General features: G+C 37.6%; 1 protein-coding gene across 1 annotated transcript in view; it reads left to right on the forward strand.

The window, feature by feature from the left end:
* The window catches only part of LOC139472523 (uncharacterized), a 78,914-nt gene that overhangs the window by 27,680 nt on the left and 30,368 nt on the right, over positions 1 to 20,866 (forward strand). Inside the window, exon 6 of the mRNA XM_071255002.1 lies at positions 19,470 to 19,527. Coding sequence (XP_071111103.1) covers positions 19,470 to 19,527 — 58 coding nt within the window. The remainder of the gene's footprint in view (positions 1 to 19,469; positions 19,528 to 20,866) is intronic.

Below are 20,866 nucleotides of genomic sequence, written 5' to 3' on the forward strand. Positions count from 1 at the left end.
CCCTACATGTACCGACCATTCTTTTAACCTACATATACCGACCATTCATTTTACTTACATATACCAATCTCTCTTTTTACCTACATGTACCGACTATTCTTTTTACCTACATAAACCGACCATTCATTTTACCTACATATACCAACTATTCTTTTTTTCCTACATATACTGACAATTCTCTTAACCTTCATATACCAACCGCACTTTTTATGTGCATGCACCAACCATTCTTTTTACCTACATATTCTAACCATTATTTTTACCTACATATACCGACCAGTCATTTTACCTAAATATACCAACTATTCTTTTTACCTTCATATACCGACCATTCTTTTTTACCTTCATATACCAACCGCTCTTTTTATGTACATGTACTAACCATTCTTTTTACCTACATATACCGACCATTCCTTTTACCTACATATACCAACCCTTCATTTAACCTACATATACCGACCTTTCCTTTTACCTTCATATTCCAACCGCTCTTTGTATGTACATGTACCGACCATTCTTTTTACCTAAAAATACCAACTATTCTTTTTACCTAAAAATACCAACTATTCTTTTTACCTACATGTGCCAACCCTTCATTTTACCTACAAATACCAACAATTCCCTTTACCTACATATACCGACCACACTTTTACCTTCATATACCTACCTCTCTGTTTATGTACATGTACCAACCATTCATTTTACCTACACATACCAACTATTCTTTTTACCTACATATACCAACCTCTCTTTTTACCTCCATGTACCAACCATTCATTTTACCTACATGTACCGACCATTCATTTTACCTACATGTACCGATTATTCTTTTTACCTACATATACCGACCAAACAGTTTACCTACATATACCAATCTCTCTATTTACCTACATATACCGACTATTCTTTTTACCTACATATACCAACTATTCTTTTTACCTACATATACCAACCTCTCTTTTTACCTACATGTACCAACCATTCATTTTACCTTCATATACCGACTATTCTTTTTACCAACATATACCGACCATTAATTTTACCTACATGTACCGATCATTCTTTTTATCTACATATACCGACCTTTCTTTTTACCTTCATATACCAACCGCTCTTTTTATGTGCATGTACCAACCATTCTTTTTACCTACATATGCCAACCTCTCTTTTTACCTACATGTACCAACTATTCTTTTTACCTTCACATACCAACCGCTCCTTTTATGTACAATGTACCAACCATTCTTTTTACCTACATATACCAACCTCTCTTTTCACCTACATGTACCAACTATTCTTTTTACCTACATATACCGACCATTCTTTTTACCTTCATATACCAACCTCTCTTTTTACCTACATGTACTAACTATTCTTTTTACCTACATGTACTAACTATTCCTTTACCTACATGTGCCAACCATTCTTTTTACCTACATGTACCAACTATTCTTTTTACCTACATATATCGACCACTCTTTTTACCTTCATATACCAACCGCTCTTTTTATGTACATGTACCAACCATTCTTATTACCTACATATACCGAGCATTCGTTTTACCTTCATATACCAACCGCTCTTTTTATTTACATGTACCAACCATTCTTTTTACCTACATGTACCAACCATTCATTTTACCTACACTACTGCCTAGAAGTTCATTCCCCTTACACGCATGGGCAACGCGTTACGCAACCAGTGTGCATCGGGTTGGTCACGTGTGTGATACCCGTGTGCAACGCGTTGCACACGGGTGTGCACCCCGTCCGCCACTCGTGTGCAACGCGTGACACACTCATTAGAGGGGGAACAAACTTTTGACCAAAGGAGGACCCGTCTTAGCTGAACCTGGAGGTGGTAGCAAGGAGAGAAAATTTTGTTATCCTGACGAAAAATGATAATACATGTGTATTTGCTAATGTTTCCTTTCTTTATGTGATTTTGTGGGAATAACATGAATACTGTTGTATTTAAAGGGGCACTGATCTAACGCAATTCCCCGGGACTGGTTGTTGCCTTTGTTATTGTTTTTTCCCAGAGAGTACCCGGATGTATAGCAGAAATCTAGACTAGTTCGCGACCTCTGCTGCGCAATTCGTAAGCGCATCAGTCACTTTTATGGGTAGTAATAAGGGCGTATGGTCACATTGATCAACAAAATGAAATACAGTTTTCGAGATAATAAGGAAATGTAAGTATATTTGTGGGTAACATCGGTAATGGTGACGAAGTTTTGATAAGTCACTTGCTTGGTAATTTTACGATTTTCGTTTACACTATTTTGACTTGCAACACAAAGTAAATATTTCACCTGAGCATTGCTTTTTTATAGTGTGTATAGTTTTTTACTGTCAAAATGTGTAACATTTTCAAATTTATTAAAAGTGACTAAAAAACATTTCCATTTGTATTATTATGTTAACGAATTCCAAACATTTTGATGTTTAATGTCACCACCAAGAGACTGAAAATGATACGTTGAAAAGTACATTTCTATGTTGTTTGGCTTCTAATCCTACATAATAATCTGTTGTGATGTTTGTAGGCCCTGTTGATCATCTTTATCAATCTGGGCAGATTTTTTAGTCAAAATGACTGAAATATTTACACATTTTATAAATTGCCTGAGAGAATCACATTTTACAAATTGACGGTAATATATACACGCTTACAAAGGAAAAGACCTGTGAAAACAACGTCTATCGTGCATTGAAGAATTTCCCAACCATGACGTTGAGAAACAAGAACGAATCGGTTCAAATGAAGGAAAACAAAATGCAAATACCATAATTGCAACCTACCAAATTTATGTGTATAAATTTTAGGAGCTTCCTTGTTCGAGGAATGTATCCGTGAATATCCACACAAAGGAACAATATCCCACTCGTCTGCAGCTGTACAAAGAAACTTATTCGATGTCACGTGTCTCTGTAACAATCAAATATTTTAAAAGATATGTATCGTTTCGGGATATTATAACCCGTGTTCGTTTCTCAACTGATCACTTGGCGTTCACATAGGTGTCAAGTCTCAAGGGTCGGCTGAGAAAGCCCACGTGACAACTATTTTCATAACGTCCACGGTTCCTAAAAAATCCATTGAGTGATAGATAACAATGATCAATCAATCAACGCATTATCAGTTAACCCTTTGAACAAAGTATGTTGTTTTTACATCGGCACTTCACGCCATGATATGAGTGTATTCCCTTTGTTTTAGTAAACCTAGACATGTAAACACTCACTTTTGACATATCCACTGTGCAAGATAACAGTAATTAATCAATCAACGTATTTTCTGTTAATCCTTTGATGACTTGGAACGATCCGTTGATTTACAAAAAAAAGTAAATCAATTGATCATTCACCTCTTGCTGGTCTGCCACGTGCATATTACATAACACACATTTCACCTCAAACCTGGATTTAGATTGAATAATTACCCCAGACACAATAAATGCCAAATGGGAACCTTTGTCAGGTAATCTAAGTGATGCTACCACTAATTGTACCTGTAATAAATTCATTAACTGAGCATCATGTGAATGACGACAAATACACAAGTGTAGGGTTATACCAGAAAACGTGGATGCCAACAAGGGAGTAGTAATTGTATCATCCACGCAATCCGAAATCCGCAAATGCTTTCACCCATGGATACTTTTTTATTATTAAACTGTAACCATCAGGGGTATTTCAAAATAACGACATCCGATGAGCTTTCGCTGTTATTTGTCTGTTTGTTTAGGCTGAAGAAATTAATTACCATGCGCCCTTTGTTGAAATCTTCATAGATCACGGGTAACCAATCAGCTTTCAAAAATGCATAAGCTTATTTAGCTGTCCTTGTAGACTGGTAGACCAGTCTCTTGTCACGCTCGGTTGTGTTAACGAGCAAATTGACTCATGGCAGCTAGAAAGCCCAAGCGGAAATCCAAAGGTCGTATTACCTGAAGAATCAACCTTCATTTGCGAAATATCTACTGCTCTCAAAATTAAAGTCATAACTTTCTAACCAAGGATTACCAGTCGATGGCTGAACATTCCCAGGGAAGACAGCCAGTGTCCACTCTGTGAATCTATCGCTGTGGGAGATGATTTGCATTATTTATTTCAATGTGAAGCTTTTCACCAATGGCGACATGAACTCTTAAATAAGCAATATCTTAAGTTTCCAAACATTTAAGAAAATTATGACCACTATCAGTGTAAGAAATCTAAAAGGCTTATCTAAATTCCTTAACAATGTGTACAATTGGTAAATTGTATTAGTATCCACGTATCCTATTTTTATTATTTTTGTTAAATTGTACATAATAAAAATTGTAGATAATTGTATGTCATGTTATTCTAAGAATAAATGAGTTTGAGTTTGAGTCCGACACCCGAGAAGAAGCCAGAGATTAGTGCCCCTTTTTGAATAGTTTCCAATCATGTGTTTTAGGGTTAGCTGTGTTGCCTTAAACGTATTTTTATTTCAAAAGAAATCTGGATCGGTAAACAAGCAAAACTTGCTTATGTAATACCTCTCCAGGTAACAACTTAACAACAGCTGGATATATATAAGAGAGTGATGAACATAAACATACAAAATACACAAATAAAATACACGAAGCCAATACAATGAAGCAAGTGGTGTCTGTGAAATAAGGTAAAAAAAGTTAAAAAATGCAGTTTTCCTTTACTACATGCATACAATTAAGCTACTCAAACCTTTTGCTTTTGACAATGATGTCGTGAACTGATTTAAGAAGAGTCATGTTTGTAGAACTGATTAACTACTGCCACGTAATATCATTTTTAGACCATACCCATGTGTGTAGAAATACACAGTGTTTCTGATATTATCGTATTTTTTGACAGTTATAGAAAAAGTGAATTGCATCTTCAAGGTGATATCCACGAGTGCAGTCTGTTGTGTCTGATACATGTTGTCTAAACTTATCAGCGTTTAAAGGGGCACTGATCTGACGCAATTCCCCGGGACTGGTTGTTGCCTTTGTTATTGTTTTTTCCCAGTGAGTACCCGGATGTATAGCAGAAATCTAGACTAGTTCGCGACCTCTGCTGCGCAATTCGTAAGCGCATCAGTCACTTTTATGGGTAGTAATAAGGGCGTATGGTCACATTGATCAACAAAATGAAATACAGTTTTCGAGATAATAAGGAAATGTAGGTATCTTTGTGGGTAGCATCGGTAATGGTGACAAAGTTTTGATAGGTCACTTGCTGCGTAATTTTACGATTTTCGTTAACACTATTTTGACTTGCAACACAAAGTAAATATTTCACCTGAGCATTGCTTTTTTATAGTGTGTATAGTTTTTCACTGTCAAAATGTGTAACATTTTCAAATTAATTTAAAGTCTAAATATTGAGTTATTTTACAAAGTGACTGAAAAACATTCCCATCTGTATTATTATGATAACGAATTCCAAACATTTTGATGTTTAATGTCATCACCAAGAGACTGAAAATGATACGTTTAAAAGTACATGACTATGTTGTTTGGCTTCTAATCCTACATAATAATCTGTTGTGATGTTTGTAGGCCATTTTGATCATATTAATCAATCTGGACAGATTTTTTAGTCAAAATGACTGAAATATTTACACATTTTATAAATTGCCTGAGAGAATCACATTTTACAAATTGACGGTAATATATACACGCTTACAAAGGAAAAGACCTGTGAAAACAACGTCTATCGCGCATTGAAGAATTTCCCAACCAAGACGTAGAGAAACAAGACCGAATCGGTTCAAATGAAGGAAAACAAAATGCAAATACCATAATTGCAACCTACCAAATTTATGTGTATAAATTTTAGGAGCTTCCTTGTTCGAGGAATGTATCCGTGAATATCCACACAAAGGAACAATATCCCACTCGTCTGCAGCTGTACAAAGAAACTTATTTGATGTCACGTGTCTCTGTAACAATCAAATATTTTGAAAAGATATATATCGTTTCGGGATATTATAACCCGTGTTCGTTTTACAACTGATCACTTGGATTGTTTCAGGTGTTTCACATAGGTGTCAAGTCTCAAGGGTCGGCTGAGAAAGCCCACGTGACAACTATTTTCATAACGTCCACGGTTCCTAAAAATCCATTAAGTGATAGATAACAATGAGCAATCAATCAACGTATTATCAGTTAACCCTTTGAACAAAGTATGTTGTTTTTACATCGGCACTTCACGCCATGATATGAGTGTATTCCCTATGTTTTAGTAAACCTAGACATGTAAACACTTACTTTTGACATATCCATTGTGCAAGATAACAGTGATTAATCAATCAACGTATTTTCTGTTAATCCTTTGATGACTTGGAACGATCTGTTGATTTACAAAAAAAGTAATCAAATGATCATTCACCTCTTGCTGGTCTGCCACGTGCATATTACATAACACACATTTCACCTCACTTCAAACCTGGATTTAGATTGAATAATTACCCCAGACACAATAAATGCCAAATGGGAACCTTTGTCAGGTAATCTAAGTGGTGCTACCAATAATTGTACCTGTAATAAATTCATTAACTGAGCATCAAGTGAATGACGACAAATACACAAGTGTAGGGTTATATGAGAAAACGTGGATGACAACAAGGGATTGGTAATCGTAACATGCGCCCTTTGTCGAAATCTTTATAGATCACAGTTATAATTCGTAAACAAATATTGCCTCCAGCCTCCAAGTTTATTTAGCTGTCCTTGCAGACGGTAGCCCAGTCTCTGGTCCCGCTCAGTTGCGTTGCGTATCATCCGGGTACTCACGGGGGAAAACCAATAACAAAGGCAACAACCAGTCCCGGGAATTGCGTTAGATCAGTGCCCCTTTAAGTCACTGCATCCGAGCCTAAGGCGACAGTGGACAATTTGGCATGATCTATGAAAATATTTGAAGTCAAAATTTTTATTAGTAATTGCATCAGAACGATTAATTAATGATTTGATTTCTTTTAATGAGCGAGTATTAGTTACTTCATCGGATAGAGGCTTCCGCAGGTTGATCATATCCAGAAGAAATTATTATTAAAGGGGCACTGATCAATTCCCCGGACTGGTTGTTGCCTTTGTTATTGTTTTTTCCCCCGTGAGTACCCGGATGATACGCAACGCAACTGAGCGGGACCAGAGACTGGGCTACCGTCTGCAATGACAGCTAAATACACTTGGAGGCCGGAGGCAATATTTGTTTTACGAATTTTTGCATAAACACTGATTGGTTAACCGTGATCTATAAAGATTTCGACAAAGGGCGCATGTAAATTAATTTCTTCAGCCTAAACAAACAGACAAAAAGAAAGGCGGAGCTCATCGGATTTGGAAATACCCCAGATGGTTATAGTTTAATAATAATAAAAAAGTATCTATGCAGTGAAAGCATTTGCGGATTTCGGATTGCGTCGATAATACGACTACTACTCCCTTGTTGTCATCCACGTTTTCTGGTATAACCCTACACTTGTGTATTTGTCGTCATTCACAGGATGCTCAGTTAATGAATTTATTACAGGTACAATTAGTGGTAGCATCACTTAGATTACCTGACAAAGGTTCCCATTTGGCATTTATTGTGTCTGGGGTAATTATTCAATCTAAATCCAGGTTTGAAGTGAGGTGAAATGTGTGTTATGTAATATGCACGTGGCAGACCAGCAAGAGGTGAATGATCAATTGATTTACTTTTTTTTGTAAATCAACGGATCGTTCCAAGTCATCAAAGGATTAACAGAAAATACGTTGATTGATTAATTACTGTTATCTTGCACAGTGGATATGTCAAAAGTAAGTGTTTACATGTCTAGGTTTACTAAAACAAAGGGAATACACTCATATCATGGCGTGAAGTGCCGATGTAAAAACAACATACTTTGTTCAAAGGGTTAACTGATAATGCGTTGATTGATTGATCATTGTTATCTATCACTCAATGGATTTTTTAGGAACCGTGGACGTTATGAAAATAGTTGTCACGTGGGCTTTCTCAGCCGACCCTTGAGACTTGACACCTATGTGAACGCCAAGTGATCAGTTGAGAAACGAACACGGGTTATAATATCCCGAAACGATATATATCTTTTAAAATATTTGATTGTTACAGAAACACGTGACATCGAATAAGTTTCTTTGTACAGCTGCAGACGAGTGGGATATTGTTCCTTTGTGTGGATATTCACGGATACATTCCTCGAACAAGGAAGCTCCTAAAATTTATACACATAAATTTGGTAGGTTGCAATTATGGTATTTGCATTTTGTTTTCCTTCATTTGAACCGATTCGTTCTTGTTTCTCAACGTCATGGTTGGGAAATTCTTCAATGCACGATAGACGTTGTTTTCACAGGTCTTTTCCTTTGTAAGCGTGTATATATTACCGTCAATTTGTAAAATGTGATTCTCTCAGGCAATTTATAAAATGTGTAAATATTTCAGTCATTTTGACTAAAAAATCTGCCCAGATTGATAAAGATGATCAACAGGGCCTACAAACATCACAACAGATTATTATGTAGGATTAGAAGCCAAACAACATAGAAATGTACTTTTCAACGTATCATTTTCAGTCTCTTGGTGGTGACATTAAACATCAAAATGTTTGGAATTCGTTAACATAATAATACAAATGGAAATGTTTTTTAGTCACTTTTAATAAATTTGAAAATGTTACACATTTTGACAGTAAAAAAATATACACACTATAATAAAGCAATGCTCAGGTGAAATATTTACTTTGTGTTGCAAGTCAAAATAGTGTAAACGAAAATCGTAAAATTACCAAGCAAGTGACTTATCAAAACTTCGTCACCATTACCGATGTTACCCACAAATATACTTACATTTCCTTATTATCTCGAAAACTGTATTTCATTTTGTTGATCAATGTGACCATACGCCCTTATTACTACCCATAAAAGTGACTGATGCGCTTACGAATTGCGCAGCAGAGGTCGCGAACTAGTCTAGATTTCTGCTATACATCCGGGTACTCTCTGGGAAAAAACAATAACAAAGGCAACAACCAGTCCCGGGGAATTGCGTTAGATCAGTGCCCCTTTAAGCATAGGTCTGTGTTCTACATTTGATTGTTTGTATGTTGAATCTATTTCTAAGGTTATATTTGCTGTTATCAGAGAATTGAATATACACTTTTCAAATATTTTGGCTGAGCAACTTGTGAGTGCTTACAGGTCTATAATTTGAGCATTCATGTTCATCGCTGACACTGACACCGCATCAGCCCGGCAGTGGACTTGACACAGTTATTTGCGCACCGATTATATAACTCCTACAGACAGGGTGGGGTGGTTGTTTAAAGCGAAACGGACGACCCCGTCTGTTATCTAACATATGCTGTGCGGCGCCTTTGATCTTGCCTCAAAACATACACCTTATAGTAGTAAACGACGATCAGGATGGCCTGGAAATAAACACAATTCTGTCTGCCCAGTGTATCTACAATTAACTAGAATGCTTCATATCCACAAATATATATATATATAGAAAATGGATATTTGCCCACAGCAAATATTCATTTGCTTAATTGCATCAGTGTGGTTTATCAGAACATGTACAATGCTTTCTTACGCTTGGTGAGGCAGACTGAAATTGAACATTAGGATAACGTCAGCACGGATAAAAGAGGTCATACCAAAGAACTTTAATTACTAGTGGAAAAGTCAGACATTCCGATCAACCACTACAAGGCCTGGCCGGATCTCAAGGTTGACCAGATCAACACCCCAAAGGAACATCTCTACGTCAAACAAGGAGTCCCTTTCGTCATGGTGCAAAGAAGGGGGACAGGACATCGAGTAGGACATCACAAACTACACAGACTTGTACCACTTCTTCCAGAGTAGTGGCGTACCGACCTCAAACCACTTCGTCGCCAATACCGCCGCCCTCCTTGCCAAGAGTCTCTACCAGAATCCCAACCCCCAGGATGAGAAGCTGACCAAGAGACTACTACAAGGATACCGCCGCTAGACTTCTAGCCACACACGCTCGCCAGCCGACGCCGTGCCTTCCCACGCTAGCGCACGTTAAAGCGCACGTTAAATCTCCGAGGTACTTATCTACCAGAACTTTATTTGCTGTTCTGGTCATACATAAATATATGTAAGTTACGTACATGGGGAGGCTAGATTATTTACAGCTAACAGCAATATAGTGCAAATATTATGTTCAATAAAAGAAAACGTTGATAGATCTATAACACACTTTTTGTACTATTAAGCAAACTGTGGACTTTTAAGACATTTTCGCTTATTGTAATAACATCTAGCTAACAAATCATGTCTATCTCTGAAATCCACAAGCATAGTTGCTGTCAAACCTAAAAAACATATTCAGGGAGGTCAGTTTTGACTTGCCAAGCACCTTAATGTGAGTTTATTTTTAAACTGTCAAAAGCGATTGTCCCTTCAATACTAGTATATGGCTGGAAGCTGTTTCTCGGACTGTTATGAGTTATGATGTATTTTATGATATTACTGGGGAATGTTCAAATTAGTTACTGTCATTTAATCCAACGTTCTAACTGTCAACTGTCTCAACAGGACCATAGGTTTGGTTATATATCTCCTCCCTGTCTCTATGTCTTAAGTTGTTAATCGGTAACTGCGGTCCAAATGTATTAACTTATTCATCTATTGTTGCATACTTGACTGATTTAAACATATCTAATTGATCATGAACTACTCAGTCAGTCAAGCACCTGTATCAGAAATGTAAAACTAGCCATGTTTCATGTAGTCCCAATATCACTGAAAAATGCCGATGAAACGTGACATATAAATTTACTCACAGAAAATATATTTTTCGTGAGAGTGAAGCACAATTTTATTAAAGTTTTATTAACATTTTCATAAACTATAATAATATTTATATTAAAATTCATCATCACTTGCCAAGTTTATGAACATGTCCCCATTTGGGAGATGTCACATATAAACAAGGATTCGAACTAAGTTTGATCGTCTTTGACACTGAAGTTTATCCCCACTTTGCCAGCAAACTGCAGAAGATTAACGGTGAGTGAGCATCGTTTCTATGTTTATACAAGAAAAGATGTTATGCCAAAAACAGTCACAGTAGTTAGTGAGTAAACTCACGACCTATCATGACCTGGTTGAGTGACTTCCTCCAATCAACGTGAAACGATTACCCACAGAGAAAGAAAGGATTAAAGTCACCCATAAATCTTATCCTAACGTAGTACTTCAACTTCTAAATGCCTCTCAAAGAAGGATTAAAATCCTGAATATATCCTATCTACGTGGTATAGGTACTCACTCACAACCTCTAATAATAAACTGTTACGTTTGGTATCCCCAGCAATATTCACTATGGTCATTGGGCAAATGTAAAAATCACAAACCCTAACGAGATTCTGTCTACATGGTCACACCCGGTGATTGTGAAGATCTCAAATTCTATCAACAGTCAGACAGCATGGCTGTTCATATTCATTTACAACATCCTCTTATAATTAGTATAAAAGTGTCCCACACAGAACCTTCTTTTATTTATTCTTTCAAAATACAAAACAGAAAGTGGGGTGTGGGGAAATGGGACATATTCCTACGTGAAATAATGAGACATTAGTAGTGGTGACGGCTATATCATAATTGTACTGTCTAAAGCATAAATTTGGCGAACGAAAAACGTTATATTTGCAATCAAATGGAATGACTCGTGTGGGCAAATGAATATGTTCGCAATCCACAAACAATCATTTTATTAATGGCGAACATTTACCAACCCGCGACAATCGTGTCAACACGGTGGTTCCCCTAGCAATAAACTCGCATCTAAATTCACTACTGTTCTACTGTCGGCTAGCCACAATGACGGGACCCTAGTGGAATGGTTCATGCCAGTTACCTGCCCCTGGAGAGAGAAGACGTGCTTCGACAACCGCCCTTCACGAAGACGATAAATCGCTTCAAAATCAAGTTGAAAATTAGCCATCCATCACCAAAGGTACCACAAACAATTCAAACAAACAGTATTTGAAACGTCTACATTAATCTGTGTTGCGAATTGGGCTTTTATGTGACTTTTAAGGTTGTTTTGAACTTTTCAATGATGGCCCAGTATATCAACGAGGCGGGTGATTTCGTCGATGCAGTTATGACACAACCAAATGTAACGGAATGTACTGGCGATAATTGTGAGCCGTCTGTTGCAAAGAGACCGAGAACTAACAGTGAAGAAACGTTAAACTCTTGTGAACAATTGTCGACACATACGCGCGCGAGTAACGAGGCAAGTAACTCCGACATTCTAGCTGCAATTGACCACATGAGAATTCAGTTTTCGAAACAGTTGTCAGAAAATGAAGATAGGGCGGCCCAAAAGCTTGCTGCTGCGCTTAAGAAGGAAACTGAGGCCTTAAAACGTGATTTTGATGCACAGATAGCAATTCTAGTAGATAAAATCAAACGTATTGAAGGTGATCAAATTGCTGTACGTGCAGAAATAAAGGCCAATAAAGACAATGCTGAAGCCAAAATTAACTCGCTGGAATTAAAATTCTCGGATGTGGTTAAACGGACAAACCCAATGGCGGAACATGAATGTTCAGTAGTTATCAGAAATTTAGCGACAGATAAAAATGAAACAAAAACTTCAAGCGTTACTTGTCAGCTTGTAAATAAACTGATTCGTGAGGAACTGAAATTGACATCAGTGCGGGCAACGCGTGCAGAACGCAAGAAGCGGAGTGATGGCAAACCGGGTGTTGTGGTTGCCAGACTAGAATCACATGATCAACAAAAACTGTTATTGCAACACAAAAAGAAACTGAAGAACAGCAAAGACTACGCGAAAGTGTACGTCGATGCAGCTATGTCCCAAGAAGAACTAATTTCGCGTTCGAACTTACGAACGGTGATAAAGGAGTGTGGTCAAAATAAGAAATTACGTTTCCAAGGTAACCGAATAGTTACAGCAAAAGAATAGGATACTGTGCGGCTAGGGTTGTGGAACTCTTGTGGGTGGTCTAAATATGTAAATGACAATAGTCGTTTTAGAGAGTCAGTTTTAAATGAGATGGACTGCGATATTTTTGGGTTATGTGAAACATTTTTGAAACACCGTGATTGTCTTTGTGTTGATGGTTACAAATGGTATGGCAATAATCGCCGAACTGTAAACGCAAGGGCCAAACGGGGTTCGGGAGGAGTGGGTGCGTTTTTTAAAACAAGTTTTTTAGAAAAATTCAGTGTTACAATATTAGATGCAGAAACAGAGGATATGATATGGTTCAAGATTTCATCTAACTCGGCGAGAGACGTCAATCTTGTGTTGTGCGTTTGTTATCTGCCTCCAGTCGGCTCTTCGCGAGCCACCAATGCAGAAGCTTTCTTCAATACCCTCCTTGAGAAATATTACTTATATCAAAACTATGGAACACCATGTATATGTGGCGACTTCAACGCTCGTGTTGGATCCGAGAAAGACTACATAGAAGGAGTAGACAATATTGAAGAACGTGATGTAATTGACACTACACTGAACGCTCAAGGCGCATCTTTCATAGACTTTCTCGTGGACGCGAATTTATGTCTGATTAATGGCCGTCTGGGTCAGCAGGATTTTACCTACATTAAAAACGGATGCTCAGTTGTGGATTACATGGTGACAGCACACGAGGACTTGGCCAGATTTAAAGACTTTAAAGTAATTAAGATGTCATCACTTATTACCGGGCCGAATGTGCCTGACGTTGTACCCGATCATTCTGTTCTGTTGTCCGAAATAGCTTTACCTTTGCCAGCCAGGGATGATAGGATTGGTGAGCCATTGTCTGTTTACAGTGAGCAAGAATATAAGCGTTATGATCAATGCAAAATTCATGGTGATTTTTTGTTAAATGAAGATTGCGTTTCACGCCTAAACGATACAATTTGTATGATTGAATCGCATCTTGGTGACCAGCGTGATGTTGACGCTGCATATGACGAGTTTTTGAATTGTATGTATACAGAGCTGGATAAGATTGGGGAAGTTTCCCGATATATGCTTTTTTGTAAAAAGGGTAACTCGGTTTACAAACCTTACTGGTGTGACGCCTTACAAGCTCAGTTGGATACAGTCTCTACTGCCGAACGTGATTGGTTAAAATGTAAATCGCCATTTCGTAGAAAATCACTCAAAAGTGACTATTTATCTAAACGTAAAACTTTTGGCAAAATGCTCCGGGCTCGGAAGCGGTCTTACCAGAGACAACAACAACAAACACTTCTTAATGAATATAAGGATAAGGATTCCAGGGAATTTTGGAAGGCTATCGGGAAAATCGGAATAGCTAATGATAGGAGTACTTCTATCCCCTGGGAAGTTGTGGAAAATGGGACGGTTGTCTCTGATAAGGGCAAAGTCTTGGATAAGTGGAAATCTGATTATTGTAAATTATACAATGGCGACATATATGATCAGTTCGATGATAACCACTTCCATCACGTAGTGGAGTGTGTATCTTCTGATTCCGTTACTTGTACCAGCACTGTGGACACAGGCTCTTTAGATGCATCTATAACACGCGAGGAGGTCCTCCATGCAATTAATCGTGCTAAATGTGGTAAGGCTGCTGGGTTAGATTTTATACCTGCCGAGGCATTAAAAAATAACTACTGTATTGATGTATTATTGCGCATATTCTCATATTGTTTTAATAACAACGTTTGCCCTAATATTTGGCGTCATAGCTTAATTTATCCTATCAAAAAAGCTGATACCGACCCACATGACCCATTAGGGTACCGCGGAATTTCTTTAATATCAATACCATGTAAGTTATACGCGGATATTTTAAATACTCGTTTTTCTAGATGGTTGGAATTAAATGATATTTTGGCAGAAGAGCAAAACGGCTTCCGCAGTAAAAGAAGTACAACGGAACACATTTATACTTTATTCTCCATTATCAAAAACCGTAAATCTGTTAAACTCCCAACTTACGTCTGTTATATCGACGCCATGAAAGCCTTTGATCGTGTGAACCGCGACTGTCTGTGGTATAAATTACATAGATTGGGAATAAACGGAAAGTTCTTCCGATCAGTTAAATCGCTATATGAAAATAATAGCTCTCGGGTTTTTATAAATGGTAAAATGACTGAGAGCTTCGCTGTATTTTGCGGTGTAAAACAAGGTTGTGTTCTGTCGCCTATGCTATTTTCTGTTTTTATTAATGATTTAGTTAAAGAAATTAATGATCTGAAATGCGGAATAAAGGTTGATAATTCTATAATCAGTATTTTATTGTATGCCGACGATATCGCTCTTTTAGCACCCGATGAAAAGTCATTACAATCTATGTTAACCTGTGTCGGCAATTGGTGCAAGAAATGGCGCCTTCAAATAAATAGCAAAAAAACAAAAATTGTTCATTATCGTAACATATCCTCTGTTAAGTCATCCTATCACTTTACTTGTGGTGCGGAAAATATAGAAATTGTTCATTCATATAAGTATCTTGGGCTTTGGTTACATGAAAACTTAGATATGAATTATACAGCAAAAGAAATATCTAAATCAGCCAGTAGGGCACTTGGGGTAATTATCAGTAAGTTTAAAGCGGTGGGCGGCATGGATTATGATGTATTCACTACTTTATACAATAACCTAGTTCAACCAATTTTATCATATGGTTCAGCTATTTGGGGCACCAAAGAATTTAGTTGTATTAACGCTATCCAAAATAGAGCTTGCCGCTTTTTCTTGGGAGTAGGCAACAAAACACCTAATTTGGCAGTAAGAGGGGAAATGGGCTGGTCATCTAACTATACAAAGCAAAAAATTGAGATAGTACGTTTCTGGAAAAGGCTGAGATTGGCAGATGAAAACAGGCTAATGCATATAGTGCAAAGATGGTCATCTAAATTTCGTAAGTCATGGGATAATTCAGTTAAGAAATTATTCGATGTGAAATCAATTACTTCTGTTATAACTAATTTATTATCTTGTGACTTCGACCATGCTAGAAATATACTCATCAATAAGGATAAGGAATTATGGTTGGAACAGCTCTGGGATGACAGAGGATTAACAAATGGTATTAAGTTAAGAACATATCGACTGTTTAAAACGTCTTTAAGTACCTCCAAATATGTCATTAATTTAGCCAACAGAGAACTTCGTAGTATATTTGCTAAATTTAGATGTGGCACCCTCCCTCTGGAAATTGAACTCGGTCGTTTCTTGAAACCAAAAATTCCCTTACATAATCGTATTTGTAAACACTGTAATACAAACAGTATCGAAGACGAGGTTCATTTCTTAACAACGTGTAATCTTTATGTAGATCAACGAGAATATGTTTGGGGTTACGCCTCGTCTCTTTGCCCAATTTTTTGTCTCATGACCCCTATAGATCAAACCACATTCCTTATGAAGTGCGATAATTTATCCTATTCTGTGGCTGCACTAATTAAATCAATGTACAAACGTAGGTTATATAACAACGTGTCATAAACCAATTCTAGTATTGTATGCCCCTGTATATTTTATAAAACATGTCATTGTATAGCAATGCTTGTTATAAATGTACGAGTATTATACTTTTATCACTTATTTTGTGCACCATTAATAAATTCATCACTGTCCACTATAACTAGTTTAGCACTTGCAGTGCTTTTAAGAACATTAGTGTCTAATAGGCCCACGTTGGCCGGGCGATGTATATCTTTTAATATATTTTATTTCCTGTATAAACTGATGTAATTTTATGTATACACCGCTGGACACTTAAATAAACCATTTTTCTTCTTCTTCTTCTTCTTCATAAAAGTCTAACAACCGAACACTAATTAAGACGGGCCGACCTTGTATTTACGGTCTGGTGAACACAGCTCAATGGCCGCTCATTAACTCAAATTTCACATCTCACTGTTTTGTTTTATCTCACTATTCATTTGATAATTTTGTCAACTTCAACTGGAACCCGGTCCCGTGTTACACGCGTGGCACAAGGGTGTGCAACGGGTTGCACACGCGCTGCACACCCGTTGCACACCCGTGTGCAACGGGTGCTCACCCCGTGTGCAACCCGTTGAGCACCCGTGTCACATGCGTGTTACACGCGTTCTCAACGCGTGTTAGGGGAATGAACTTTTAGGCAGTAGTGCATGTACTAACTATTCTTTTTACCTACATGTGCCAACCATTCTTTTTACCTACATATACCAACCTCTCTTTTTACCTACATATATAAAACTGCTCTTTTATTTACATGTACCAAATATTTCTTTTACCTACATGTACCAACCATTCATTTTACCTTCATATACCGACTATTCTTATTACCAACATATACCGACCATTAATTTTACCTACATGTACCGATCATTCTTTTTACCTACATATACCGACCTTTCTTTTTACCTTCATATACCAACCGCTCTTTTTATGTGCATGTACCAACCATTCTTTTTACCTACATATGCCAACCTCTCTTTTTACCGGGGGCACGGGTGGCCCAGTCGTTTAAGGCGCCGCGATTCGCAGTGCAGAGTTGCGTCCCCTGGACACGCCAGAAACCTATGATTGTGGGTTCGAATCCCGGTTCGACCCGATTATGTTTCTAGGTTTGTCAGCACCATACCCGTGCTCGTGGGTTTCACCGAAGTGGTAAACGTCTGAGACCTGCATCACTTCGGGCTTTCCTCCCACATTAAGCTGACACGCCGTGATATAACTGGAATACTGTTAAAAGCGGCGTTACACCCAACTCACTCACTCTCTTTTTACCTACATGTACCGACTATTCTTTTTACCTTCACATACCAACCGCTCCTTTTATGTACAATGTACCAACCATTCTTTTTACCTACATATACCAACCTCTCTTTTCACCTACATGTACCAACTATTCTTTTTACCTACATATACCGACCATTCTTTTTACCTTCATAAACCAACCCTCTCTTTTTACCTACATGTACTAACTATTCTTTTTACCTACATGTACTAACTATTCCTTTACCTACATGTGCCAACCATTCTTTTTACCTACATGTGCCAACCGTTCTTTTACTTACATGTACCAACTATTCTTTTTACCTACATATACCGACCATTCTTTTTACCTTCATATACCAACCGCTCTTTTTATGTACATGTACCAACCATTCTTATTACCTACATATACCGAGCATTCGTTTTACCTTCATATACCAACCGCTCTTTTTATTTACATGTACCAACCATTCTTTTTACCTACATGTACCAACCATTCATTTTACCTACATGTACTAACTATTCTTTTTACCTACATGTGCCAACCATTCTTTTTACCTACATATACCAACCGCTCTTTTTACCTACATATATAAAACCGCTCTTTTATGTACATGTACCAACCATTCTTTTTACCTACATATGCCGAGCATTCGTTTTACCTTCATATACCAACCGCTCTTTTATTTACATGTACCAACTATTTCTTTTACCTACATGTACTAACTATTCTTTTAACCTACATGTGTCAACCATTCTTTTTACCTACATGTACTAACTATTCTTTTTACCTACATGTACTAACTATTCCTTTACCTACATGTGCCAACCATTCTTTTTACCTACATGTGCCAACCTTTCTTTTTACCTACATGTGCCAACCATTCTTTTTACCTACATGTACTAAATATTCGATTTACCTACATGTACAAACTATTCTTTATATTTACATGTACCAATCATTCTTTTCACCTACATGTGCCATGACAGTCCTGATAATTCAGATTAAGATAGTAATAATATGGGTGCAACGATACCTCAATATTTATTCGACTTAACGCTTCATTACAAATGTAATTCATTCTGAGCTTATTGCCCAAGTCTTACCATTTTGATGAGGTGAGTTGTGGATGCGTGTACTTGTTAGGACTAATGCCGGTTTCGGACTAAAGTCGGAATCGGACAATGCTTTCAGCAGATATTTCTTTAATGGAATTGCTTTCATTATTATAGTGGAATCTCACTGAGATACATATTCCTTGACAGCATTTTAACATAGATACCTAGCTCAAAAACAGTATCCTCCGAGCCGACAAGTCCTTGTTTTATCCCCTTAATGCCTACCGCCAGGCAGGGTAAGAACAAATGCGTCTTTGCCACGACGTGATCGCGGATCGGACCACGGACATTTCTCTCTCCGGGCAGACGCTCTATCAAGTAGACCACGGATGATACTCCCGAGCTTGCCGTGGTACTGCATGTCATAGGCAATGTACGGGTCAACACGCATGCTTGATTTTGCATGATAATGTGTGATTATACATTTGTTTTGGAGAAACAGTGCCTTATCTATAAACATCTGTGTGAATATACTCATGACCCAGAAAGTAATTATATGGCGTCCTGGATGTAGGAAATCTGTAAAGTTAAGTTTCAAAAGTCGTTTGACAGAACTATATATGATTAACTATGTTGTATTTGCAGAGGGAAAATCCATATTTCAGACCCATTGAAGAAGGATTGATTCGAGCAAAGTATGCTGGTAAGTTTCTCCAAATGAATGTAATCCGTGAATTTGTTGTCATAAGAACATATTGATAAATTTAGGATATTACGGGAGCTTCATTCCAATATCAAGTGTGCGAGAGGTGGCTCAAAACGTCTGAGCTGAACTATAATGGACTGCGTTGATGGTGTTGTCAGCGATGCTTATGTGCCTGGATCCCACTGGTTAGAAAGTTCCCTCCTGGTGGTGTAAAAAGTTCCCCAAAGCGAAATGACCTCATCATTATTGGCATGAGGCTTGCCTGACAGCTCTTTCTTCAAGCCTAAGCAGATTAAGCATTATTTGCCTTGAATGGTCTGACCTTTCGGGATGTAGTCGAGTTTTAGCCAGCAGCAAGAACAGACCTTGCCTTCTTAGGAAGAGACGTTAGATGTTTTCACTGCTTTGACTTTTTTTAGTCTCTGGCTGATAGTGGTGAGCCAACGACTAGACCTCCATCGTAGTTGGAATCAAAACTTTTCAGCCACTCCTCGTATGTCCCCAGTGAAATAATTTTCAGTTTGACCGAGGTTTAAGATGGACAAAACTTGATATTAAATTGAAGCGAGTGTAATATTACATACTACACATATTTTGAAGAGGAATCAACAAAAAACACCCAACTGCCATTGCATAACTTGACCAATACTTCATAACGGCTGAAAATGATGAAAAGGGCATGGACCCTCGGTATGTGGTAACGTGGCGATACACTGATCAGCTTGTACACGCCCAAAATTGGCAGTTGATAGCCATCCCTGGTCCAATACTGGCTTGGGATAATGGTCCAATGCCGGTTTACTGTTCTGGGATAGGTTAACCATCATGATATCTTTTTCTCTGCACGTTGGCCTTTATTGGCTTGTTGTTACGGTCGAGTAATGGTCTCTTCACCTGGCCAGTATTGAGCCTGTAAAGAGAGGAAGTGACAGTCTCAAAGCACTGTGGGATAATGTGTTAGATAATGGTGTCTGCTAGAGAGGAACGAAGTACATAAGCCATACAAAAATTAGGTTTGGGCATTAAGATGAATGACTACTTGATTATTTCTTACTATGATGTCAGTTTATGAATATACGTTTGAATCCACTAAATTATAGTTTGCGTGCTTCTTATATACAGTAGTAATAACTTTATCATTTCCACTACTAACTAAGATACTGACACTAATTTTTTTGATAGGCATTTAGAAGTTGGAGTACTAAGTAAGGAAGACGTTCATCCATAAATCCTATCCTTACTACATACTGACACTAGACTCACCCAACAGTGTAGACTTCAATCCATGAGTAAATCATAGTTTAGAACGAATAGAAACGTGTTATCATTGTGTTAT

The sequence above is a fragment of the Haliotis cracherodii genome, unplaced genomic scaffold (assembly GCF_022045235.1).
Source record: "Haliotis cracherodii isolate W230 unplaced genomic scaffold, xgHalCrac1.p SCAF_24, whole genome shotgun sequence".
Lineage (NCBI taxonomy): Eukaryota > Metazoa > Mollusca > Gastropoda > Lepetellida > Haliotidae > Haliotis > Haliotis cracherodii.